The 27,051-nt window shown below is 39.3% G+C and overlaps 1 protein-coding gene across 1 annotated transcript in view; it reads left to right on the top strand.

Annotated features, from left to right (window-relative positions):
- The first annotated feature begins 687 nt into the window (after positions 1-687).
- fgf11a (fibroblast growth factor 11a) overlaps positions 688-27,051 on the top strand; it is a 126,450-nt gene continuing 100,086 nt past the window's right edge. Inside the window, exon 1 of the mRNA XM_047387003.1 lies at positions 688-998. Within this exon, the coding sequence (XP_047242959.1) occupies positions 926-998 (73 nt within the window). The 5' untranslated portion in view covers positions 688-925. The remainder of the gene's footprint in view (positions 999-27,051) is intronic.

The raw sequence follows: 27,051 nt of genomic DNA, 5'->3' as shown, positions 1-27,051 counted from the left end.
CTGTTTTGGCAACAAGACATCGGCAGACGAATGGTGGATGCATATATTTTAATGAAAGGAATGATGAATTCACAGACATGAAGGAAACACAGAAACCATGGAGATAGCAATGGAGAACCCAACAATAAAGGGAGAGAAAACAGGAACTTAAATACAACTGAGGTGAAAAGAACTACATGGAAAACAGGTGAGTGCAATTAACAAAACAAACAGGTGTGGATCATGACATAACCCCTCCCACGAGGGTGAATACCAGACATCTCCATGAGTCCAAAAAGTATATATATATAAGACAAAAAAAAAAAAGCCGAACTAGGGTGGGCGGATGGGGACTCATATGAAGGGCAAGGAAACCAAGCAAAACCCAAAGTTCAGGAGGATGACCTGGAAGCTGGCAGCGCCAATGCAGGAACCTTAAAGGCAGGCAAAATAAGTGCATGGAGAACCCACGGAGGACCTTGCCAGGAGGTCAGCCAAGAGGCTCTGGAGACTGGAACACACGGCGAAGCTCTGGGAACTGGGACCCATGGAGGGGCTCTAAGACCCATGGAGGAGCTCAGAAAAGTGGGTTCCACAAAGGAGCACAGAAGACTGGGACCCACAGAGGAGCTCTGGAGCACGAACACAAGGCGGGGCCATCTGGACACCCATGTCAGAGACCTCAGAAAGAGACACACGAGGTGGCAGCAACAGCTTGAGGTGAGTAGTTTGCACTGCTGGTCTGAGGCAGCTTGGAGCATAGAGACAGTTTGCTGCAGGCTCTGGGGCTCGCAGGCAGCGAGAAGCAGGCTCAGGGACCTTGCGGTGGCATTGAAGCAGGCTCTGGGACAGCAAAAGAAAAATCTATCTCAGTCACTGACTGCAAAGCCAAATGAGCAGAATGGGTCCCAAATAGCCCACGCTGGAGCCGGGGAGCAGGTTGGGGATGTGCCGGTGCGGGACTTTTCTGACCCTGGTGGAGGAAGTGCGAGGCATCGGACTCAGAGGCTGCTTGTGTGGTATGCTGTTAATTCCAGAAGCATGGTGGATAGATATTTATTAATGAAAGGAATGTTGAACTTACAGACATGACGGAAACACAGGAACTGTTTTCTTGAGACGGTTCTTGAGACAATATTTTAGTGGTGTTATCCTTTGGGTCTAACTTAGTTTCTTGTGACTTTGTTTCTGTGAATTAAGTTCATTTGGCTTACAATTTGTGTATTTTCTGCTCTCATCATAAAAGAAACCTTTAGTTATGATGCCTTACTTAGAATCAAAGGAGGCCCAGACCCTGTCTGAAAGCATGGAAACAGATTTTCATGTTGTTGCCTATTTCACGTTTTAACATGAGCCATGAGCTCTCATCAACTCGTGAGTGTGAGGTGACTGCTGCTCCTTCTTCTACCTGACTGCATTTTCACAATCTGTGTGTGTGTCCCCTTCCACCTTGTACAACTGCAGTTGTGTGTGAGTGTGTTGCGATATTTATTACCAGAGTGTGCCAAGTTCATCATGATAATTACGCAGGGAACCTCTAACACGGAAGCAGCAGCTGCCATAGAGGCAGTCGCTCTCTTATTGTAATTATGGTAGTAAAATTTGTTGGACAGGCCACGGCAGTGAGGGCTCTTTGAGAAAAGGCCACACGTGCATAATACCTATTGTTTGGACTAATTTACACTCTAATAGCATCACTGCTTCTTATGGATTCTGTTGAAACTGGACTGCATGTGGCTGGATTTATAATAGGCCTATTTATCTTTAAAAATGCATGGACAACTGAGTCTGCAACCCTGTGTGTAAATTACAGAATGTGAGAGCATTTATCTTCATCCTTACCTTGAGGTTTCCGAGTATTTAGCATACAGTGCTGCGAAAAATCTTAGCCCTTTTACAGATTTATTTTATTTTTGCCTCTATGTCAATCTTAAATCTTTCAAATCATGAAATAAATTTTAAAATCAGCCAAAAGCAGCCCAGAGTAAATTAAAAATGCAGTTTTAAAATGATGATTTCCTTCATTAACCAAAAACCTTATCCAATGTGAAAATATATCTTTCCACTTTTTAAATAATAAATTAACTGTGATTGATCGCATTTTTGGAGAGCTGATTTAAATTTCCCTATCCACACATCATGCATGACCAGTAAAATCAGAAAGTCACTCAAACTGGCAACATTAGGATAAAGATCTCAGAAAGCAACAAATCATGAGCCAGTCTTAAGAAATTCAAGAACAAATTCAATTAAAAACTAAGCCACTGGCATTTATCTGTCTGAAAACGGTCACATAGGGACTCCTAAAGCTATGGGCCTCCAGTGAACCACAGGGAAAGCTATTATTCACAAATGAAAAAAACATGGAATAGTGATGAACCATCCCAGGAGTCACCAGCCTCCCAAAACTACTCCTAGAGTGCATCTACATCTCATCCAGGAGGTTCTGAAGAACTACAAATCACGTCCAAACCACTGCAGGCCTGGCTTCAGTTTTCACATTAAGAAAAAGACTGTTCAAAAAATGGCGTCACTGGGAGATTTTGAAGGCCAAAACGACAACTGACCAAAAAGAACACAAAGGCTCTTTGTCAAAAAAAACCCATCTTGACGATCCTCAAGACGTATACAAGATTCTGTCGACTGACGAGGGAAAGTGTACCTTTTTTGAAGGTGTGGGTCCAATTACGTATATCTGGTGTAAAACTAACAGTATTTTAGAAAAACAAAATCACACTGACAGTCAAAGATGATGGTGCAAGTGTCATGGATTGTAGCTGCATTTCTGTTCCAGGACTTGGGCAATTCACTGTAATTGATGGAACCATGAATCCTGCTCTCTACCAGGAAGTCCTGAAGGAGAAGGTCCTCAGTCTTACTTGAGTTACGCAGCAGAACAATTATCTAAAGCCCTACAGCAAGTCCACCTCTGAATGGTAAAATGAACATTTTGGAGTTGGGTTGTTAAACTCTGGAAATAAATCTGATTCAGATGCAGTGGCATGACCTTATCAGGCCATCCATGCTTCAAATCCTCTAATGGATTTAAATCCTTAATTCCACAAAGAAAAGTGATCCAAATTTCCAGTAGAAAAGACTCATAACCAGGTATTACACTTGTTAGTTTAGGTTGTAATTACTTTTTCACATAGTACTAGGTTTGATCGGATAGCTTTAGTTGCTTAATCAATGAAATGAAAGCATAATATAAAAACTGCATTTTGTATGTGCTCAGGTCATCTTTGTCTGGTATTAAATTTTGTATGATCATCTGAAACCTTTTAAGCATGACTAAAAAGCAAAACAAACTGTAATAATAGGGAAATACTTTTTCACACCTCTATATGTAGGTCACTCCTGACCCCCGGCCATGAATAAGTGTGTATATGAGTGTTAATTCTGTTCATCTGTGAGTTTCTTCCTCTCTCGCTGAGCTTCATCCTGCGGCCACGGTTGACCCTTGGCCAAGAATAATCAACTAAAATATTACTAAACCATGCCCTCCTCCTCCTCCTCCTCTTTTTCTTTCTTCTGGCAGAACTTCAGAGTGGCCTGCTTACAGTTTGCCATCACGTTGTTTCTAACTGGCTTCCATTGTCTCAACAGATAGATTATTCTTCATCAAGAAACTTTTAGTGATATTCTTTTTTTGTTTTTTGAATACTGTACTCGATCAAATTTTCATTTAACAACACTCTGGCTGAAATGAGAAAACCATTTGCTACATACTGGATATATCAGTCTGAACAGTTTAGAGTGTTATATTTGCCATTTTTTTATCCTTCAAATATTTGTAGCAGCAGTCCTATATGGTGGACCCACACTGCTATGAATCAGCAGAATTTATCATATGTGGCCTTCATCAGGAAGGTAAAATATTTTACAACAAATCACTGTATGAATTGTTCTGCATGGGATTGTTTTCCCAGAGGAAGGGGTACCCGAGATTTCCAGACACACTAATGTGATAATTCAATGCATGCTTTCGCAATTTTACTGAATACTGAAAGTTTCCAAGTTTCTGTGTAATAATGAATTTAGGGTTGATTTTATTAAACTATTTTTGACAACATAAACATGTTTACTCTAGGGGGCAAAAATTGAAAACATGTGGAAAACTGTTGCTGGCTAACTAAATTAATTAACGTCTTGATCTGCAACTGAGCAAAACTTGTTATATAATATAAATAGTTTTAACACCAAATCTACTTGCAGAGCATCCATCCCTCTATCTATCCAGTCTCCACTTAGCCAGGCTTTGGTAAGGGGAACCAACCTTTTCAACTCAGGTGTGAACGGATATAATATTCCACAAACAAATTTTATCCCAGTGGGACATGACTTTGACTATCCACTAGGTTTACTCCGTCTTAACATTAGCTTGAGCCTGAGTAGCTGTTTGCCAGGCTAAAAGAAGCAGTTACCTTGACTCAAGAAAACTGTAACCTGGACTCTGAGAAGCCATTAGCTTTGCACTGGGTTTCTTTTAGCTCTACTCAGTGAACTCTGATTATCTTTTAGCTTGACTCTAAGTAGCTGCTAGCTTGAGGTGACCAGACTACTGAAATCACATCCGGGGACATTTCCAGCTTGGAGATTAAAGGAATTGAATGTTATCAAGATATAATGAAAACATTGGTACAGTTACGGTTTCATTTATTTAAAAATACTTTTTCATAATTAAACAATAAAAATCAAGTGTGACAGCAGGGAAATGTCTATCCACACTTTTAGCATTTACTCTGTCAGAATAATAACATGAATAAAATAATAGCAGTAGTAATGTTTGTTTTCTTTCCTCTCCTTCTTTTTCCTCTCTGCTCTTCTATCAGTCTTTCACTGTTTAAAAACAGACATAATATAATCACAATCCCTTTCAAAAATATTAGAATGTATAACATACTGAAAAATTACAGTTTAACAAATAAAATAAGATTTTTGTTCTAGATCCCCTTTAGAAGTGGGTATTTTAGAGAGTAATCCTAACCTTATAAATTCTTTATTATTGTTTATTACTATTAAAACCTTGACCAATTTCTTCAGCTGACAAAATGCCAAAATTGCTATATTTAGCAAAGAAACACAACTATTTTTACATGGAGCTCCAAGCAGATACAACAGAAGAAATGCACGTTTAACCAGGTGATTATCTCTCATTTCTCACCATTCTCTGTTAATGCAGTTCTTGCCTTATTCAGTTTCCCTGTTACTGACTGCTTTATTTTTTGAGAGGAACTTTCATTTGTCTAAACCGTGTAGACAAACACCCTTCAGCCTGAAGATCTGTGTTCCCATACCACAACAATAAATTAACAAATCAACTAATACCTAGCTGTGAAAATATAAACTAAATGTCACCAATCAATTCTAAAACATCTTAATTTGGACGAACGCTTGTTGACTTTGTAGCTCCACTTTCCCAAATCAGGCAGCTACTCCTGTGGCACTTCTCCCACTCTCCCTCCCTCAGCTGCAGCTACTCCCTGTGCTCTCTTCTTGCCTTTTGTTGTTCTGTCCGTCCATAAAAGGGGTTTTACTTTGGTGTATGTATACCACTAAACCTAGTTCATGCATATTCAACACATACCAAACGTTGTACAGGTAGCCATTTGCCTCCAATGGTCAGAATTATGCCCAAATATGTCTAATTTTGCTAATTTGCACATTAAATTGAATGTACTATTATTATTTAAATAAATTATCTCTACTTTATTCAGCCTGTGCTTTACAGACACAACAAAAATGTTTTTGTATGAAATCAGTAAGGGATTAAACCATGCTAGTGAGGTCTGCAGTCCTTTAGGTGTGTTTGGTTCCTTTGTGACCTCCTGGATAAGTTGTTGATGCGCTCCTGGAGTAATTTTGGTCAGCCAGCCACTCCTAGAGATTCATAACTGTTCCACTGGTTTTAGTTTCTAATAAATGGCTGTTATAGAGTGATACACAGAAAAATTTCTGCATGCTTTTCTTTTCAGTAGGTCAGTAAATTCAATCAGGTAGTTGCAGCTCCTCTACAGTGCTGCTGCCAGACTCCTGACCAACACCAGGACACTGGATCATTGCTCACTGTTCTTGGGACCAGAACAAATCAAGGGGAAGCAGTATTTGGTTTCTATGCTCATCAGTTCTGTAACAAACTCCCTGAAAACTTGAGATGTGCAAAAGCTGCTAAAACCAATGAATGACTGAAACCACGATTGTTTACTGCACCTTTTGATCAAAGAGTACTTTGATTTTAGTTAGCCTGGTGTATAAACTGTGCTGTAAATGAACTCTCCTTCGCTTGATAAATGTCAGTTACTTACGGTAGTTTTTTACCTGTTGTTGAATTTATTTTGATCAGGGCATGATGTGCTGCTAAGTGAGATCCTACTTCATGTTGTCATACAGGTTAATCAGGCCTGGGTGGGGCTTGTATAATACAGGATTATTGACAGGTAATTCATGATTTATAGACACTAAGTGTGTCAGCACATATGTTTCCAGTTTATAAATCTGTTCCCTCCATTTTCAGCCTGCACCTTCCACTGTGTGTAGATTTTATCATGCATCTAACGCTGTCTGTTACTGCATCATTACATTGTGACTGGATTGTTCAGACTCCCTTTGTGCTGCTGAAGGCCATTTGAAGCTATTGTAGGAGAGGAGGAGGTGATAAAAAAGGCAAATGCATGTGTGTTTGGGTGAAAGCTTGCGTGTGTGTTTCCTCAAACAGTTGTTGCCTCCATGTGACGGATGGCAGTGGTGACAAATTTGTGTGTCCCTTTTTGACCCTTTGGTACTTTCTTATACGGCTATTCCCCATCTCTCCCCCCGTGTTACCCTCTAACCTCCACAAACACACACAAACACCATCTAACCTAACCCATACTAATGATGCCCCGGCACTACAGCCCACTCAGCTTATAACAAGGTCATCTCGCCCTGTACAAACACACACACACACACACACACTCACACACTAACCAGGTATCAAGGATGGCAGCGATACAAAACACACCCACGCAAATTTACAAAAACTAATAAATCAGCCGACACAAACACAAACAAATGATGAGATTTTGTGATAATTGAGAAAGAGAGTGTAGGTGAGAGATAATTTCACACTGGCTGTGTTTGCCTGATTTAATCTAATGAGGATGTTAAGCTGCCTATTGGATATCAAACAGAAATAGCTCGGGCTGTCCTTTGAGTGGTAGCCGAAGCGCCTGTTAACAGGGTGGAATAACACTCGGAGTTGTTGTTGATGCGGTGCAGGGGCCAAGTGTCTGTCCTGCTGCTGCAAATTAGTTTGTGTGTGTGTGCAAGATTGTGGGAGAAGAGCAGCGGACAACAGGGCAATGAACACACACTTCAGGCAGACTCTCCGTTTTGTGTGTGTGCGTTTAAAGCTCATTGTGTCATGATTCATCACACCACATCGGCTCCTCTCATTAACACATACTGATTTATCAATAATGTGCAGCAGCGTTTGGAGAGCACACACTGAATAGGACAAATTTACTGCCTCATCACTGGGCGGACACTGTGGACAATCCACACTTAGCGAGGACTGTTTTATCTGCTCACATCCTCCCTCCTCCTTCCTTTCAATCCATCAACTCACTCTTCTTTCTGTCTAACCTCCCTTTTTTCCCTCCTCACCATAGCCTTGATCCCCCTCTGCCCCTCCACACCCTCCACACCCTCCACACTTATCATCTCAAGGACATGTAGACTCTTATAACTGTCTGTCCCAGGGTCTCTCTGCACTCGCCGCATTTCCCCACCGTGCCTAATCATCTTGTCTTTGGTCCAGCCCAGCAGTCACTGGATGTTACAATAACAGAGATGATGCCATGTCAGTTAATTGTGGTTTTATTGTCAGCGAAGTCGGGAAAATTTTATGTGGATCTGATAAGTTGTGCATTTAACAACTTATTTGCAGCAGAAAGGTTTTAAAGTGGAGTGTAACTGCATCCAGAAAGCATATTTTGGAACATTTATGATTTCTACGTTCATTGGTAAAACTATAATCTATTTGAATTCATATATTTGCAATGCATTACAAATGTTCCACCTGCAGTGTTCAGCTGACATTGTGAGCCGAGTCAGCAACTTAAACTCAACTTGCACTCAAGTCCTGATTTTGGCCTCTCTTCTAAAGACTTCGCCCGGATGAAAGTTAGCTAATAAGTATAGTATAGTATTATTAATAGTGTCCTGTGTGAGTTAGTGTATGTCAGTGACTGTTTGTTAGGGTAACATGAAGCACAGTACACATCGGCAGCTTCCAAGTTTGTCTACTTTTAATTATATCTAATGCTGGGCAGCATTTACAGTAATTCATCTACCAACCACTGTAGCTAAAGATCAATCCCTGACAGAGCTGTGTGTATTAAGTGTGCGTTTAATGTATTAACGTGGATCACTAGTGAACTGTGGGCTATTAATTGTTTATAACAATCTCTTCATGTTTGCTGAACCTTCATAAAAATGACCACATGATATCTATGAAATTGTCATTTCAGAACAAAAAAGTTACTTGCCTCAGACTGCTTATTCTCTCACTGTTAATCTGGCATCATAAAAAAGACCTCATGGGTTCTTCAAAATAAAAGCACTTCCTATTTGATTTATTCAGAAATGTAACACTGAAAGGTAGCCTAACTCTTTCCACATTGTTTCTTTGAACATAATATATTTTTTTGTATTTTTAGAGAGGTAAATATTTTGCCTTAATAATTTTCAAAATAAAGCAGTATTAATTATTTTCTGCATGTCAAACTGAATGTTCTGAAAAGATAAAGATGTTAAATGTGTTGAATGCTAAGAATGACTATTTGATTCCAATACTGTGTGCAGTGTTTTAGGCAGACTATATTGCATGCATCCAATTTGATGTAGTACACAATGTTGACTTAAGACTTGAGACTTTACTTGGACTTTCCCTTCAAACATTTAAGACTTGGCCTAAATCTGCACCTTCAAGACTTGAGATATTACTCAAACTTGCCCCTTAAGGACTTAAGACTTGACTTGTATCTGCGCCTCAAGTACTTGAGACTTGACTTGGAAAGTAACAACCTTTAAAGAATCTGTTCCACTTTTGATTTCCTCATTATCACAGAAAAAAACAGTGGAGGGCAATAATTTTGTTTCTTCCCCTTCACAAATTGATTCTCTTATTCATAGTGTTACTTCATCACTGCGTGGTGCATTAGACAATGCAGCCCCCTTGAAAAAGAAGGTAATTATTCATAGGAGACTAGCTCCCTGGTTTAATTCAGAGCTGTGTACTTTACAGCACAATGCTAGAAAATTGGAGAGAAAATGGCGCTCTACACACCTAGAGGATTCCTGCTTAAACTGGAAAAATAGCCTACTGTTGTATAAAAAGACGCTTCGCCAAGCTAGAACAGCTTATTTCTCATCATTAATAGAAGAGAACAAGAATAATCCTAGGTTTCTCTTTAGTACAGTTGCTAAACTTACACAGAGTCATAGCTCTGTTGAGCCATCCATTCCCTTAGCTCTTAGCAGCCATGACTTTATGGGATTCTTCTTAAATAAAATTGATTCTATTAAAAATAAAATCTTTGACATACTCCTGAAGATGATTACTTTATTCTCAGCAAGTGAGACAACATTGGAAATAACTGTAGAACCTGATTTGTGTTTGGACTGTTTTGATCCTGTGGAGCTTCCTGAGTTATCAGAAATATTAGCTTCATCTAAACCTTCAACTTGTATGTTAGACCCAATCCCAACCAAATTATTTAAGGAAGTGTTCCCTCTGATTACCAGCCCCATTTTAGATATGATTAATCTATCTTTAGTAAATGGATATGTACCAGAAGATTTTAAGGTAGCTGTAATTAAACCTTTACTTAAGAAACCTTCGCTTGATTGAGATGACTTAAAAAATTACAGACCTATATCCAATCTTCCATTCTTATCTAAAAGTCTTGAGAAAGTAGTTGCTAATCAAATGTGTGAGCATTTATACAGCAATGACCTGTTTGAAGAGTTTCAGTCAAGTTTCAGAGCTCATCATAGCACTGAAACAGCTCTGCTGAAAGTCACTAATGATATTCTTATGGCCTCAGATAATGGACTTGTGTCTGTACTGGTCCTGTTAGATCTCAGTGCTGCATTTGATACAGTCAATCATAATATTCTCTTAGAAAGGCTGGAATATGCTGTAGGGATCAGGGGAACAGCACTAGGCTGGTTTAAATCTTATTTGTCTGACAGATTCCAGTTTGTTCATGTAAATGATAAATCATCTTTAAACTCCAGGGTTAATTGTGGAGTACCACAGGGTTCAGTACTCGGGCCAATTCTCCTTACTATATATATGCTTCGAATAGATAAAATTATCAGACAGCAGAGAATAAATTTTCACTGTTACGCTGATGATACTCGGCTTTACTTATCCATGAATCCTGATGAACCCAACCAGTTAGATAGACTACAAGCATGTCTTGAAGACATAAAAACTTGGATGACTTTAAATGTTTTGCTTCTAAATTCAAACAAGACAGAAGTTGTCGTCTTTGGACCGGAGTCTTTAAAAAAGAAACTGCTTAGTCAATCACTTAACCTGGATGGCATTAAATTGATCTCTGATAATAAAGTAAAACTCCTTGGTGTTATTTTTGACCAGGACATGTCTTTTATTGTCTATATCCTGTCGAGGAGTGACACTGAAAAACTAGTCCATGCATTTGTTACTTCAAGGCTGGACTATTGTAATTTGTCACTATCAGGATGTCCACAAAATGCAGTTAAAAGACTTCAGCTGATTCAAAATGCTGCAGCAAAAGTTCTGATGAAAATTAAAAAGAGAGATCATATTTCTCCTATTTTAGCTTCCCTTCATTGGCTCCCTGTTAAATCCAGAATAGAATTTAAAATGATCCTCCTCACATATAAAGTCCTTAATGATCTAGCTCCATCATACATCAGAGATCTGATTGGTCCATATGTTCCTAACAGGGCACTTTGTTCTCAGACTGCAGGTTTACTGGTGGTTCCTAGAGTCTCTAGAAGTAGAATGGGAGGCAGATCCTTTAGTTATAAGGCTCCTCTCCTGTGGAACCAGCACCCAGTTTTAGTCCGTGAGGCAGACATCCTGTCTACTTTTAAGGCTAGGCTTAAAACTTTCCTTTTTGATAAAGCTTATAGTTAGAGTGGCTTAGGTTATCCGGAGCTATCTTCCTTATTTTGTACCTCCGTCTTCTTCCCTCCCTGTTGGATGGAGTAAGGGGGAGTCAGGTTTAGCCTAAAACGGCTCAGTTATGGTTGAGCTGCAAACACACCCTCCATTTCTGCTACCTGTATGACCCATTCTCTTTTCCAATGGTTATAATCAGTCTGACAGAGAGAGGTATCCCAATCCTTGTGGTTTTTAGTATAACAATGGCAATCAGTGGGCTCTAGATGGACAAACTGTCTACTTTTAAGGCTAGGCTTAAAACTTTCCTTTTTAATAAAGCTTATAGTTAGAGTGGCCTAGGTTATCCTGAGCTATCTCTGTAGTTATGCTGCTATAGGCTTAGGCTGCTGGAGGACATGATGACCACTTTCACCCTCTTCACTACATTCTCACACTATTCTCCAATATTGCATTATTTGCTGTTATTTCAGCTTTTAACCTTGTTCTCTCTTTTCTCTTCCTAGAAGCTACACCTGGCCTGACTGTGTCTACCTGTGACACCTTTCTGGAGAGGGGCATTGTCCAAGCTTATGCTGGCAACAACTTAATACTCACCCTCTACCGATGATCCACATGGCCCTGTCTTTGAGTGTTTAACCTTTTCTCTCTCCTAGACATGGCAATTGACTGAGCTTTTACTCTGACTAACTCTATGTGCTCTCTACATCCATTAACGTTTACTTTTCCTTCCCATAGAAAGGACACCTGGATCAGTGCTTCTTTGTTCTTTTTGTGTCTCTGCTCTGTTCTCTCAAATCCCCAGTCGGTCGTGGCAGATGGCCGCTCACACTGAGCCTGGTTCTTCTGGAGGTTTCTTCCTGTTTAAAGGGAGTTTTTCCTCTCCACTGTCGCTACATGCATGCTCAGTATGAGGGATTGTTGCAAAGTCAACGCCAGTGACTGTCCACTGTCTCTACATGCTCATCCTGGAGCAGTGAATGCTACAAGTCACTGACTGGATGCAATCTGCTGGGTTCCCTTAGACAGAAAAACTTTTTATCCAATTTTAATAAATAACTGAATCTGTCTGCACTGTTCAATGATTAAGATTAATTGGAATGTATGTACCTGACTTTTGTGAAGTGCCTTGAGACGGCATGTGTTGTGAATTGGCGCTATATAAATAAACTGAATTGAATTGAAAGTGTTTCAGAGCAGATGGACTTGCCTCTCAAGTATTGAGAATTGAAAACTGACTTAGAAATGTCAGTCTAAGATACTTGGGACTTGATTCGAACTTGCCCTGTAGGGACTTGAGAGTGGACTTAGATTTACTCTTCAAGTACTTCAGACTTAGCCTGATCTTGCCCCTCAAAGATATGAGACTTTATTAGAATTTGCCCCTTAAGGACTGAAGACTTGAGTTTGACCTGCCTCCGAAGTACTTTGGACTTGACAGGGAATTATTCCTGACGTATTTCAGAGCAGATGGACTTGCCCCTCAAGTACTTGATATTTGATATTTTACTTAGACTTGTCAGTCTCAGATACTAGAGATTTGATTTATTTTTGCCCTTTAATGACTTGAGACTGGACTTGGATTTGCCCTTAAGTAGTTCAGGCTTGGCTTGGACTTGCCCCTCAAACACTTTTATTTCAATAAACTTTGCTCGGTAATACACAACTGTTCTTTTAAAATCATTTTAAGTAAAAATATTAATATATAACATATTGGAATATCTTTAGAACACTAATAAGAATAACACTTCATAAAATGTTTTTTTTTCTCCTGTGTCACTGGTTGGTATGGTTATTCCCACCCTTTCCTAGGATAGTCCACAGAACTACTCTATTCATAGGCAAACTAGAGGTTAGGCCTAAAATACACATATACTGTGAAACACTTGGGTAAACTATAGAGAGAGTAAGTTAGAGTTTGAGTGTAGCCACAACACACTCTTGGATGTTTAGACAGAAACTCCTAAATTCTATATTCATGGGAGAGAGACTGGATGAAAGTAGATAGAAATCCCTTCAATTTGATTAAGAGATGAAACTGTGGCCATGAGGGAAGTTTAAATAAAAGAATACAGTCAGTCATTTTCTACCGCTTATTCCATAGTGGGTCGCGGGGAAGCTGGTGCCTATCTCCAGCAGTCTACGGGCGAGAGGCAGGGTACACCCTGGATAGGTCGCCAGTCCATCGCAGGGCAATACACAAACAACCTAAGGGCAATTTAGAGAGACCAATTAACCTAACAGGTATGTCTTTGGACAGTGGGAGGAAGCTGGAGTACCCAGTGAAAACTCCATGCTGGGAATCAAACACAGGACCTTCTTGCTGCAAGGCAAGAGTGCTACCAACTGCGCCACCATGCAGCCCAAAAAATAATACATACAGTGTAAAATTATCACATTCTAAACTAAACATTTAAACATGATAAAATGTCAGTTTAACTCTGATTCTGTCAAAAAATTTAAAATGTATTGCATCGACAGCTTAGACAGGTATACTCTAACTTTGTGACTTCTCTGTAACTCATGGCTGCACTAAGCCAGAGGCAGAGATGTCCAAATCTTTTTGCGAAAACTCCATTATTGGTAAGGAAGAGAATCTTCTTTTTTTGTGAATTGCGTGAACTATGTTTCTCAACCAAAACTCACTGCACACCATTGACGGGGGGTTCCTCTGCCATCAGACAAAAAGTTATGTTAGAAAGTGTTAAATCTGTAAATTTTGTATTCAGAGCCCAACAGCTTAGGCCCTAGATGTAATTTTAATAGCGGGACAGTTGTTGGCACTGTTGGGTTGCAGCAAGAAGGTCTTAGGTCTGATTCCCGGCCTGGTATCTTTCTGTATGGAGTTTTTATGGTCTGTGTGCATACTCTCTGGGTACTCGGGCTTTCTCGAACAGTCCAAAAACATGACTGTTAACTGCTTTCTCTAAATTGCCCTTAGGTATGAGTGCGTGCATCGTTATTTGTCCTGTGTCTCTGTGTTACCCTGTGATGGACTGGTGACCTGTCCAGGGTGTACCCCTGCCTTTCGCCCAATGACTGCTGGACATAGGAACCAACCCCCAAGCAAACCTGCCAGGATAAGAGGTTATAGACAATGAATGGATGGATGGACATTTAAGATTATATTTATTTCCTGAATTGAATTTTTCTCATCTTCTATAAGATGCTTCTCTGGATTATTCAACCCAATGGCTGAGGTAGCATACCTCTATGTTAGACTTAGGGCAGAGTGGAGAGGTCTAAACTAAGTCAGTGGTGTTGAGAGGGAGATATCTGAGCTGCATGTCAAATTTTAGGTTCGATCGCTTTTACTTTTTTGGAGACACTTAAAGACTTTGAATTCTCCAAAGCTTCATCTCTCCACATCAAATTTTTTTTCCCATGCCTTCAGGTAAACTGTGTTTGTGACCCCATTTTCTTTTAGTAAGCCATAGCAAGTTTTTATAGAGCTTCTAAGTTTTGGATTAAATGGCTGTTTTTTTTCACAGTCAGACACAGTATGGTTATTAAGTATTGTCGTGCATCCTTGAATGCAGTCCCTCACTTGTAAATATCAAAAGAAATCAAATACATAAATATCATATTTGTTAACTAACTGATCAAAATGCCTCTGGTTTGGCCCATTCATTAAGTCAGAAGGGCTAGAAATACCTTTCTCCACCCAAACCAAAAACCAGGTTTCATAGTCCCAAGCAGAAAGGGGGGATTATCACACAATGGAGTGAAAAGAGATGTTAACAGAGACCTGCCTTGTCATAGTTTGATCTCGCATGCCTTTCTGCTAAGCTCGATCACTCCTCGGTCCCTCCTCTGGTCTCACCTAAAGCACCAGATTGTCTGTTTGTTTTTGCCACAGCGTTCCAGCAGTAATCCACGACCAAGCCAAGTGTATGATCCAGTTAATGTCCCATGACTACGAGTCTCGTCTAATCCTTGTCGGACCCAGTTTGCCCTGTCACCATTTCGGATTCCCAACTTTGCCTGCCCTCTCAACTCTCCTCATCTCGCCTCAAGTAAGCCTGCCTATTCTGCTTTCTTAGTATATGACCCCTTCTGGCAAACGACACCTCTATCGGATCACGTCTTGACCCCTAGGGGGTCTCATGTCACTGGATTGATGGTGGGTTCTCTTTCCCACTACATCACCGTCCCAGCCCCTCTCAATGCAATCATCTCTATTGGAGTGTAGGAATCACTACCAACCTCGCAGATTTCGAGCCGCTGCTCATACTCAACTCCATTACCCAGGAGACCTCTTCCACTTCTGGGATCTCCTCTCAGGCATTCTCCAGACGCTCCAGCAGCGCCCTCTCTGGTCGCTCCTGTTTCTGCAGTTTTGGAAGTTGGGTCTGCAAGGAGAGTCATCTGGGTAATAAGAGTCTGTTTGGAGACATTTCAGTCTGTTGTTGTCTGTTTGGGCATTCACAGTCCTCTCTGCATTTCTGAGTGTGACTGAGTGGAGAGACGAAGCTGAATGTGATCCAAACTTCTTTAACTGGGACAGAGGGGAAAGGAATAAATACTTTTGATCTTCCAATCCCTGTTTTGGTGTTCCTTTTTGGTCCATACAGTTTTAAGGTCCGTGACATGCGTTCAAGCTTTTACAATGTTTTCCAAGCTCTTACAGTAGATAATGTCAGCGGATTACAGTAGGAATATAAGACATCTTTAGGGTTTTAAGTTCTTCAAGAAAAGCAAGTTTTTTTTTTTTTAGGGAAGTTGTACATGGAGCTCTGTAAATTGAGCCAAAGAGACACAAGTTTGTTGCACCCATCCAGCAGCTACACGCATATTGGCACTTAGATGATACCTTTTTATGTCAGAGAGGTCAAAGCCCCCTTTTGAGGATGGAAGACATAACAAATATATTTTTGGTCGAGGTTTTCTCCCTGCCCATACAAACAAACTAAACCAGCCATTTAACGTTTTAATATTCTTATGCAGAAAAATTATCTGAATCATTTGTATTGAATATAGTAGCCTGGGTAACTGTTCATTTTCAGGAGAGCAAGATGACCGAGCCAAAATAGCCAAGATAGGTCCTCCATCTCTCAAAATGTGATATAACATTAAAAAGAGTGAAACTAGTTTTGTACATCTGATCGAAAGCAGGGGCAATTTTAATCTCCAAATACACCCTCAATATGGGAAGGAATGGATTTTTAAGGCTGGGACAATACAACAAGAACATCATCAGCATACAAAGTAATCTTGTGCTCTCTGTGGCCTATAGTTAAGCCCTGTATATATATGTAGTAGACAGGGTTGTCCGCTTTCTTGCAAAACTTGAAAATTAGGAGACCACAACTTATTTATGAGGACTGCCGGGCAAAGATATACAAAAACTTAATCTTATTTATAAAATTTTCAGTTAAACCAAATTAACGTAAGGTATAAATCAAGGTTTGGCCATTCCGCACAGTAGAATGCTTTTCGGCATCAAGAGATGCCTGGCAGTGATTTTTGGTGAAAAATACTCAACTGTATTCAACAATCTGCGCATGTTGTTGTACGATTTGCAACCTTTAAGGAAGCCTGTCTGGTCATCATTAATGAACAAGGGGAATAAGCGAGTTTCTACGTACAGTAAAGAAATTGGCCTATAAGAGGCACAATCTTCAGACAATTTATCCTTTTTTAGTATCAAGGATATATTCACCTCCCTTACAGAATTGGATAAAAGGTATTTTTCAAGTCATTATACGTACTTAGCAGCGGATCGATTCCCAAAATTATTTGTAAATCTCAGCAGAGGGTCCGTCTGGCCCATCTACTTTGCCCAACTACAACTCTTTAATGGTGTCTAATACCTCCTTCCCTGCAATAGAAGAATCCAGATTTAACTTCTGGTCTTCAGTCAGCCTAGGAAGGCTGAGAGAGGAAAATAAGGCAGCCATTAAGTCTGGAGCACATGTATGTTTGTTATTTATAGGTTTTTGAAGAAATTGTTAAGTATCTCATTAAAAGTGGCAGTGTCAAAAAATAGTTTTCCATTTGTGTCTAACTGAAGAAATAGTCTGCGAATCATACTTCCTCGTCAAGTCAACTAAACATTTTCCAGGTTTGTCTTCATACTCTTAAACTTTATCTTATGAATCTGATTAATATATTTGTCTCCACTATCAATAAGTAATTTTATGGTAAACGAAGAGCAGAGATTTCCTTAAGTTTATCTATAGATATAGATAATCTTCTTCGACGCACTTCAATTTGGATACAAAAATTTCTCTCTGTTCAGCTTGTCTATGCCTTTTACTTTTTGTATATGAAGTAACGAAACCTCGTGAATAAGCCTTTGATGCCTCCCAAGGTAATGACGGGTTATCAGTAGAGGGTGTATTAATTGACAAAATCTGTCTAAATTCCTCTGTAAAATAGGTTACACATTTTGGTCATACCAATGTCTGTTTTGAGGGGGTAAGTTCCATATACTACAATGAAAGAAGACTGTTAGCAGTTAAGCTCTTGACTGATGGTAGTGTATGGTTTGGGACAAAGACACAATCTATTGTGTAACATGTATGCACTTTGGAAAATAATGTGGAATATATTTCTGCCAGAAGCTGTGTTCTCCACACATCCGCATTGTCAAGCTCCTCACATATGGTAGTTAGTAATTTGGCCTGAGGTGGGAGACATAATTTAGTCTTAAGAGATTTATTTAGACTTAGACTTAAGTGACAATTAAAATCTGCTCCAACAAAGGAATTCCTGACATTTAGATGTATGCCTTTTTTAAATGCAGTGACCAAAAAGTCACCTGGATCACCAAGAGGGTTATAAATATTCAGGACTCATCTTACCTTTCAGTATAAAACACCCTTACAATCACAAATAGGCTACTCATATTCTTTATACAGTCAATAAGCTTAAATAGTAAACATTTGCTAATTAAAATAGCTATACCAAACCTACCCTGTGCTAGTTTAGGATTTTCTACAGAAACCAAATGGGTCTCCTTTAGAGGAGCTATGTGAACCTGTTCTTTTTTGAGATTCAGATGAGTTCAAGACCTTCCTCTGCTTACAGGCGAATGTAACATTTACATTGTGGTGCGCTCTTTCCCCTTTAAGTTGGCAGGCTTTCGTTTTGATGTCTTGAAAAAATTTGTAGGGTTGTTGCCTTCAGCGGCCTCTGGGAGACACATAATTCGAATATTCTTTTTTCTCGCTCTGTTTTCTAGAATGTCTCTGCCAGTTCTTGCACCCACTTCCCCAGTGATTAGAGCTCATCTTAGGTCAGCGCCGTGGCATCCTTCGCAGCCCAGAGCCAGGCCTCAACCTCTTTCATGCACTCCTCATGATCCTCCAGTTCATTGTCCTGTGCTTGCAAAAGCAGGGAGGCTGGTCCGAATTTCTCTCCAATGACTTTAGTGAGGGTCACAGTCCCTTCACAAATCACCACATAAACTGCTGGATCTGTAATTACATCCTGTGACTAGGCACTAGCTTCCATGCTAGCTTACTTGTTAACCTCGCTGCTCTGCATATTGTTAGACTGTCTCAAAAAGTAGTTGCTGATGCTCATTGCAGACAGAAAATTATTATGCATATTTTAGCTTTATCTGTTCGTTATAAGTGTAAAATCAGCAAAACAGCATGCTTGCACTCCCGATTATGACCTTACTTTAAGCCGCAATCTTGAAAACTCCCCTGTATTGTGTATATTGATCCAGCCAATTTTTTGACACACCCAGGCTTGGATAACAACACTCCCCTCCTTCAGAAATATTTGCTGTGTATGGTGAGAGTGGAATTTATAGAAGTGGAAATATGGGTTGAGTTAAAATATTTATTTGGGAGTCCTTAGAAAAGCTTCCTTTTTTTGCTTCAAAGGGATACTGTGGAAAAAAAAATAAAGGAGACCACAGGGGTAGAACAAACCAGTGTTTATAACCTCTTGTTTATAGTTGATTATGACCGACTCTCAGTGTTGCCTAAAATATCATTGGTCAACTACATTCGCTGGCTTGTAACAGGTGGCTGTGCTCTGAAACTGCCTCAGTGGCAAATATTGTTCATGAGACACAGAATAAAAGATTTGGAGAGGCTCACATTTGGTGATCAATGTGATAACTAAGTGGCTCGCCCTCGAATCAGCCAAGTTATAGAGACAACTGCTTTTGTTTTGGTTTTTACGCCTCTCCAGCTTCTGTTTCAGTGTTGACTGGTACATGTTTGGTTTATGATGGCTCCAGTGGTCTGGTAGGAACAAGAATAGCTGTTTGGACTCGGTGTGGAGCATTCTTGGCACAGAACCGAACACCAAAGTGTAATTAAAGCAGGGCAATGAAGCAGAGGGACTTCGGATCTGGTGGCTCTATACTTGAAATGACCTCCAGCTGAGATTGTGCCACACACTTTTTATCTACCCAAGCATGCTACATCTTGAGAGCTCCTATGCACACCAACCCTGCTGTCCTCAATGTCACAAGAAGAATGCGCTGTCCCTTTAATCGATATCTTATAGTTAAAATTGCAATATTAACATGCCGAGGAAAGTAAAACTAGCATTAGTATTTCACATGCAATCATTTTGCTCCATGGTTTGCGTGCACAGCTGAGTGGGACGTGTGCAACATGGCAATGACAGTTCAGGGGTACGTGACACACGCAGGGCAGCATTAAAGCTAGGAAAAGGCATGGAGGCACAAAACATTGCAGAAAGATCCGGGGCTAAAACACAAATCTTGGTGAAGTGTGAAGAGTTTGATCTCTCTCTCTTAGCTCCGCCACAATCCCTGACCGAAGCAACATTGTCCAAAAGATAGCTCTTTAAATCACACAATGCCCCTACCCTCTGAGATTCTCCTTCTCAGTGTGTGTGTTAACCTCTAACACACATTTCCTTAAGCCCGCTGTCCGGCGAAGCCACTGAACAAATTCGCCTTATGGGAAAAGACTGCGTGTGCATGCTTTTCTGCTTGCGTCTGTATCTGATTACGAGCTAATTTACTTTCATCACAGAGACAGTGGCACCCAGGAGGGTGGGGGTGTGGGTGCAGGAATTACTGACAGGTGCTACAGACTGCAACAGATCAGCCTACAGGACAGACTTCTGACCCATTTGTTATTTGGAAAGAACTTAGAAATGATTACTGACTGAATTTCAGTGTTTCTGCATGCAAAAGTTTGTGCGTGGGTCATTTCAGTGTATTACCAGCTAATTAATGGTGCAATAATCACAACGGTCAAACTCAAATTTATCAAATTGTGCTTGGTTCCTTCTCAACACAAATATTCATTACAATAAGATCCCTAATTACCTCCTGCTGGATTTGGTCCAATTCAATTTAATTTGACATGTTCCAATTGCAAGTCTCAAATCTGATTTGAATTTAATTTGTTGGATTCATATTTAAATCTAGATGAGATTCACACTTAGTTCCAGTTACATACCTCCCATTTCAACTGAAGTATATAGTCATATCAGAATCAGAATCTGAATCAGCTTTATTACCAAGTTTGTACAGACAAAGAAGGAAATTGACTCCGGTACACTTTTCTCTCAATAATAGAATCAAAAAGAAGAATATCTTTTAAATGCACATATATACACAATATATACAATATATAGATTTAAATGTAATTTTAATCCAACACAGTCTATATGGCAAAGTTATGATTAAAATCTCACTGTCTGAATTCCAGTTGAATATATTTGACAATTCAGTTCAATTTCAGTTCAACATGGGCCAGTTCAGTTCCAACTAAGTATATACTAATTTAGTCCTGGTATAGTACAATCCAGCTCAGTCATCTTCATTTAAATCCTCTTGTATACAGCCCAGTTTGTGGTAGTTTTACCTGTGTTCATTTTAAGTGGTAAATTCCAGTTCAAAACAAATATTCAGTACTGTCAAATTCATTTGAAAGGAAGTTATAAAATACAGGTACATCATTAAATTAGAATATGTGTTCCGATGAGGCTCGTTTGTCAGGTTAAAATAACAATCTTTAAGCAGGTATTAAATATACTCCTCATAACACATTTCTGTTTTAAAAATGTTTTTTATTGGTGTGTTGTAATATATTTACCTTAATGTTGTTTTTTAATTATATGTAAGAAGAAAATCATCATAATTAATAGAAATAAAGGCCTGAAAACACCAATCTGTGTAAAGTTAATCTTTAATGTTGAAATGCACCCATAATAACATATAATATATTGCAAACAGTTCTGTAAAGTTAAAATCTGGTAAAGTCAGAATGAGATTTAAATTGAGTTGGAGACATTGCAGTTCAACTGCACCCGATTTCATGCGGTACATTATAATTCAGTTCAATTTGATAAAGTTATACTCATTAGGCTGACAGTTAACAAAGCACCCAGAGCCATCCACAACACAACTGAACACCGCAGGCTTTGTTTGCATGGACAGCAGAGCGAAGCATTTCTCCACGCAGACATAACTCCCTGTGTTATTTTACAGCCACTGAACCGTTGCCATAGTTCCTACACACACATAATGAACTTCCAGATTTGTTTGTATATAGAACTGCAAATATTAATGTACAGATTTAAATCTGTAAATCGCGCAGACAGCCGGTTGGGTTCATATTTTCAAGTGCCAGCACTGTCTGTGGACACTTTTCGTACATGCACTGAAAACATGAAGGGAGACAGAGCAAACACAGAGCTCTATGAAATATGAAATCCCTCATGGTGGAAATAGAACAATTCATCTTTTTTTTCAGCGGGACATTGTTGTAGCAGCAAAGGAAATAAAAAACTGCAGAAACTCTCTAATGAGACAATAAATAAGAAGTGAATTAAATAACATATGAAACATATGTAGAAAGCTATAGAAAACATTTAACATTAATATGAAAAACTGATAATTTTGCAGTAATAAAGTGAAAATCAGTTTATAAAACTACAAGAGGTAAAACAAATAAGAAACTATAACCATAATGTTCAGCATGGACTGGTATGAGATCTCACAGTATGACAACCCTGAGTAAAAACGTCATGTTTCACAGTATTTATAAGATTTATAGCACAAAATGCATGCATGACCTAATTGCTTTTATTTAAAACAGAAAACAATATTTCTTACTAATGTTAAAAAGTAATAAAAAAAAAAATAATGTGACATTAGAAATTGCACTTACAATAATAATGAGTATATGAATATATTTGATGTGTATATGTTAGCAAAAAACACGTGTTTAAATTTCTGTAATCCCCTTTAATAATCTGGTAATCATAGAGTAACACTAGGAGTAAAACAAGCTGGCATTCGCTCCCGGTCATCAGTTCTGCCAATCAATTCTTCTCTTTTGTCAGTGAGGTAGAAGTGTAGTGGGCCTCTTCCAACCAGCTGAGTGGCATTGTGCAGCAACAAGTCAGGGAGGGGGCAGAGCACAATACTCTGTCCTCCATGCAGCTGCAGAAACCTCTCCAGAGATTTCTCTGAAATCTCATTCAAAGGACTTTAAAGAGTAGGAATAGTTTGATTAAAACGCTCTACAGACCAACCAGACATATGAACGCTTGTGTTTGCTTTGACTAAAATCCAACTATATGAAAGTGAGACACCTGGTGAACACCCAGCTGTCTTTATTGTGTGAGGGACACCTTGCTGATTGCAGCACCTCGTCTACCTGTGAGCAGCTCCCATGTGGTTCACATGAGCAGAGCTGCATGACGTGTCCTTCACTTTAATGTGCCATCAATCTGGGAAGCTGGAGACAAGCCAGAGCGTCCACAAACACACACACACACACACACACACACACACACACACACACATTCACATTCAGAAGCCGTCTTTTATTTCTTTCATTATTGCAATGTTGAAATTTGATATATTTTGCAGTGCTGATCTCGATATCTCATTAAAATACTTAACCACAACAACAAAAAAATACACACATTTCTTATGGTTTAGGTACATGGGTGCTAAATTGTTTGCTTTTAATTGCAATGTCAGCGCAAAATAGGAGCATTGATTGGAGAAGTGGCCAGATGACCCAGTACTACTTTATAATATCTCATGGTGATACGTCCATAAACAAAGAAGAATTAGAGCCTATTCTAGTGCTTCTGAGGTCACTTTGAATAAGGCCACATGATCTGTTTTTGAGTTAATTTTGGGCTTCACAACAAATATAAATTTAAAAAAACCTATATCTACTTACTTTTTAGGACTAAAAGGGGTGTTAGCTGAAATGTTTCTCTATTCCTTTAACCAGACTGAGTGTATCTTAGTCTTAAGGTGATGAAGAGTAGCTATACTGTGTTGAGGAGTTGATCAAAAACAAAGATTGAGATGAGAACTTCTATCTCCGTGACTCTTGCAAAAAGACTTACAATATTTTCCATTCTTTATTATTTTTTTTTTCAAAGTTTGTGCCTGAGAAGAGTAGAAGAGGAACGACAATCTGGGCACTGCAGTGGTGCAGGTTTCCCAGGAGAGCGGCTGAACTGGAGCTTTCCAGGTCACTTACAGATTCGCAGCCAAATGCAAAGCCATAATGACATATCGTCAGGTCGATCATTACTGTCATGTTACAGCAAGGCAAAACAGAGGTAATTGCTTCCTTCTAAAATCTTCAGAGATTCACTTCCTCCATAAATTAGGGCTTGCAGAGGTTTAAAGAGGAGGGAGAGCTGGAGAGGCAGCTTTCCAATAAGGTGATCAGTTGTCTTCTGTTGCTTTACTCCTCAATTTCTTTGCCTTGTTTCTGTTTAATTAGAGGGAAGGCAAGGCAATCATGAGATAGTGGTTGAAGGAATCCTCTGATACTTTGCAGAAGTTTAGTAATTACATTTTACGTCTGATTCTTTTTCATGCACAGGAACTCAAGGAGAAGTTGTGTACAATGGTCAGTTATGCATGAATGCCGCCCTGGGCGACCACCTCCCTGGGCACATTTCTTTTTGCTCTCCTTGCCTGTCAGTTAGATGCTGACGTCACAGAGAAGAGGTTACCTGACTGGGCTGCAAATGTTTTCCTCCATCACTCATCAGAGAGGACTTCCAATAGTTTTTTTGGTTTTCAGGAGGTGTGGCTGTTTGGTGGTGCTGGTGAAACAGAGCCGTCCTCTCTGCCTCTTGTAAGAGTGTCTCAGTGCTGCATTAAGCGACGCACAATTAGGAAATTTGAAGAGGTTACATATTTGCAAATCAGGACCACAGAGAGGTTAAAACGTAGTGCTTACAGGTGAACACAAGCACTGCCCGACTAATAGGCCTGTTCCTGGTTGTGAACTCTCTGAGGAAGGCTAGACATCCACATAAAATAGGAAGGGAGTTATTTAAGGTAAGGTGGTGTTTGCTTGCTGCGTAGGTTGTGATATTATAAACCTGTAGAAATATTTCAATGTTCTGTGTGGAACACAATACATTTCTGGAGATTTTATGATGAAAGGTGATGACTTGATTCAAGACTGAAGGTGAATTTTGCTTGCTGCCTTCTGATTGGTTTAGATGGCATGAACATTTTTGTGAAGTGCCTTGAGACGACATGTGTTGTGAATTGGTACTATCTAAATAAACTGAACTGAACTGAATTGAACAAGTCAGGGCCACATTCATTCAAGAGCCTACCAAACAAGACTGCATGCAGAAATTTTCATAAACAAGTGGTTCAGAAAAGTATTAGTCTGCAGCTGCAAGCTTATGCAATCAGGATATTGCAGCTTTTCTTTTACTGTTGGCTTGAATTTTTGTTAAAATTTACAGGAAATAGTGTATGTCACATTAAATCTGAAAAAAGTCTTGAAATTATTTATCATGGTTTTCTAACTGGAGTGTATACGGGAGTGTATACATGCAGAATGGATACTGAGTGTATACTGTATTTGGTATAGAAACAATAAAAGAACATAATTCGTCTGTAAACTGCAGTTTTCTGTTCCACACCCAGCTGCGCATACCTAAAAAGCACTGACTCAGCATATATTCACCATCGAACCCAACTCAGCGTGTGCACAGAAATCTTTATTAGCTGCGTGCAACACAAAGACTTTCTGGCGCTGGACACATTCAGCCGGGGCTAAAAGTACTTCTGCTGTTGGACTGTTCACAGCTGGCCATTCAAAAGCCTGTTTCAGTGTTTAATTTCAAACAAACATTTTTTAACTTGTTGTCAAAGATCAAACCCCAGGCTGCACATCATGCTGGCAAAACAGATTACAGTCTAGGAGTTGCTGCCTCATGGTTTAAGTTAGTAATTATCCAGTTGTCCAAAGTTGTAAATATAAACTGTGTACTGATATTAGTGAGTATGGACAATTTTCACTTTGAAACACTTTATTTTTTTGGAAGCTGCTGTAGATAAACCAGCAGGTTCAGTTGAATTGTTCACACACCATAAACCCAGAAACACACAGAGAAACAAACTCTGATCCTGTTTCTGTTTTATGATCCAGTTTGCAGATCTCAGCATGACTTAGCTGTGCGCCTGCTGAACGCCACCATGTGTAAATATGAGCTGAAGTATTCTCCCTTCTATCTCAAACAGTGCATTTCTAAGGTTTTCCTCTTTTTACATTTAGACATTTTATACCCGAAAACTTTGTTTTGCTGTTTTGGGGTTTTATGTGACAAACACAAAGTAGCTCATGCTTTATAGGTGGAAGGAATATGAGACGTGATTTTAAACGTTTGGAAAATCTGAAACGTGCGGCGTGCATCTGTTTTCAGAGCCCCTGAGTCAATATTTTAAAGAACCTACTTTTACTGTGATTGCAGCCCTTTTGTGGCATGTTTCCAGTAGCTTATGACATCTAGAAGGCTTAAAATTTCTCTCTTTCAAATTTGCAAAATGGCTCATGCTCAGCTGATTGGCTGAAGAGCTTCTGCGAACTTCAGTTTTCAAGTCTGCCACAGATATTCTGCTCAATTTAGGTCTGGACTTTGACTGGGCCATTCTAGCACATGAATATGCTTTGATATAAAGCAGTAGTGTCCAAACCAAGCAGGCTAAGATTATACATTTGAAAGTACTTGCAGACAACAATATTTGATTTTTTGATTGCAAAAAGTAATTTTGTTGTGATTTTTTTTTTTTTTTTTTACTTTTACTTTTTTTTACAACATTAAACAAAAGATGGAATATTTTGAAGAAGGAAACAAAGTGAAATGATTTTTGTAGAAAATGCTTCTGTAACTCATGTTAGATCCAAAATATTAAAGGAATAAAAGGAATATAATTGAAATTTGTTTGGGTCAACTGTTATAGTCTATTCTCTGCAGCAAGAACTGGATATGGGTAACTGTCTCTTAAAACCATTGTTGCAACTACCTGCACTGGTACCTTCTTGAATTGCAGATGGGGGCCACGCATAATCATTCCAAGGGCCCACAAATGGCCCCTGCGCCACAATATGGACACCTGTGATCTATCTCCTTCCATTGTAGCTCCGGCGGAATGTTTAAGGTTGTTTTCCTGCTGGAAGATGAACCTCCACCCCAGACTCAAGTTATTTTTGCAGCTTTTAATCAGAATCGTAAACAACTTTATTGCCACGTTTGTACAGAAAAACAAGGAATTTGACTCCAGTACACTTTTCTCTCAATAATAAAGAATGTTCATTTAACAGACTTTCTTTCAGGATTGCCCTGTATTTAGCTCCTTCCATGTTTCCTTTCAACTCTTAGCAGCTTCCCCAGACCTGAGGAAGTAAAGCCTCCCTAAGATTCTCCCACCATTATAATTCAACATCTGGGTGATGTGTTCAGGGCGACAAACAGGACTTCTAAAGGCTTTCCCTTCTTCCTACCAGTCCTGCACAAAGGTCAAATTTGTGGCAATTTAGTTGCACACTGATGGACTTTTTTTAGTATTTAGGCAATTTCTGAAGGCAATTGGTTATTTAGGGGTGTCAGTTAAGGAAGCTGGATACAATAATGCATATGACTTTTTTTCTACCCCACAGTTATCTGCTTCTTCGTGTTGGTCT

Source organism: Girardinichthys multiradiatus, chromosome 14 (assembly GCF_021462225.1).
Source record: "Girardinichthys multiradiatus isolate DD_20200921_A chromosome 14, DD_fGirMul_XY1, whole genome shotgun sequence".
Lineage (NCBI taxonomy): Eukaryota > Metazoa > Chordata > Actinopteri > Cyprinodontiformes > Goodeidae > Girardinichthys > Girardinichthys multiradiatus.
The sequence above is the reverse complement of the archived record's forward strand: the minus strand, read 5'-3'. Positions and strand labels throughout refer to the sequence as shown.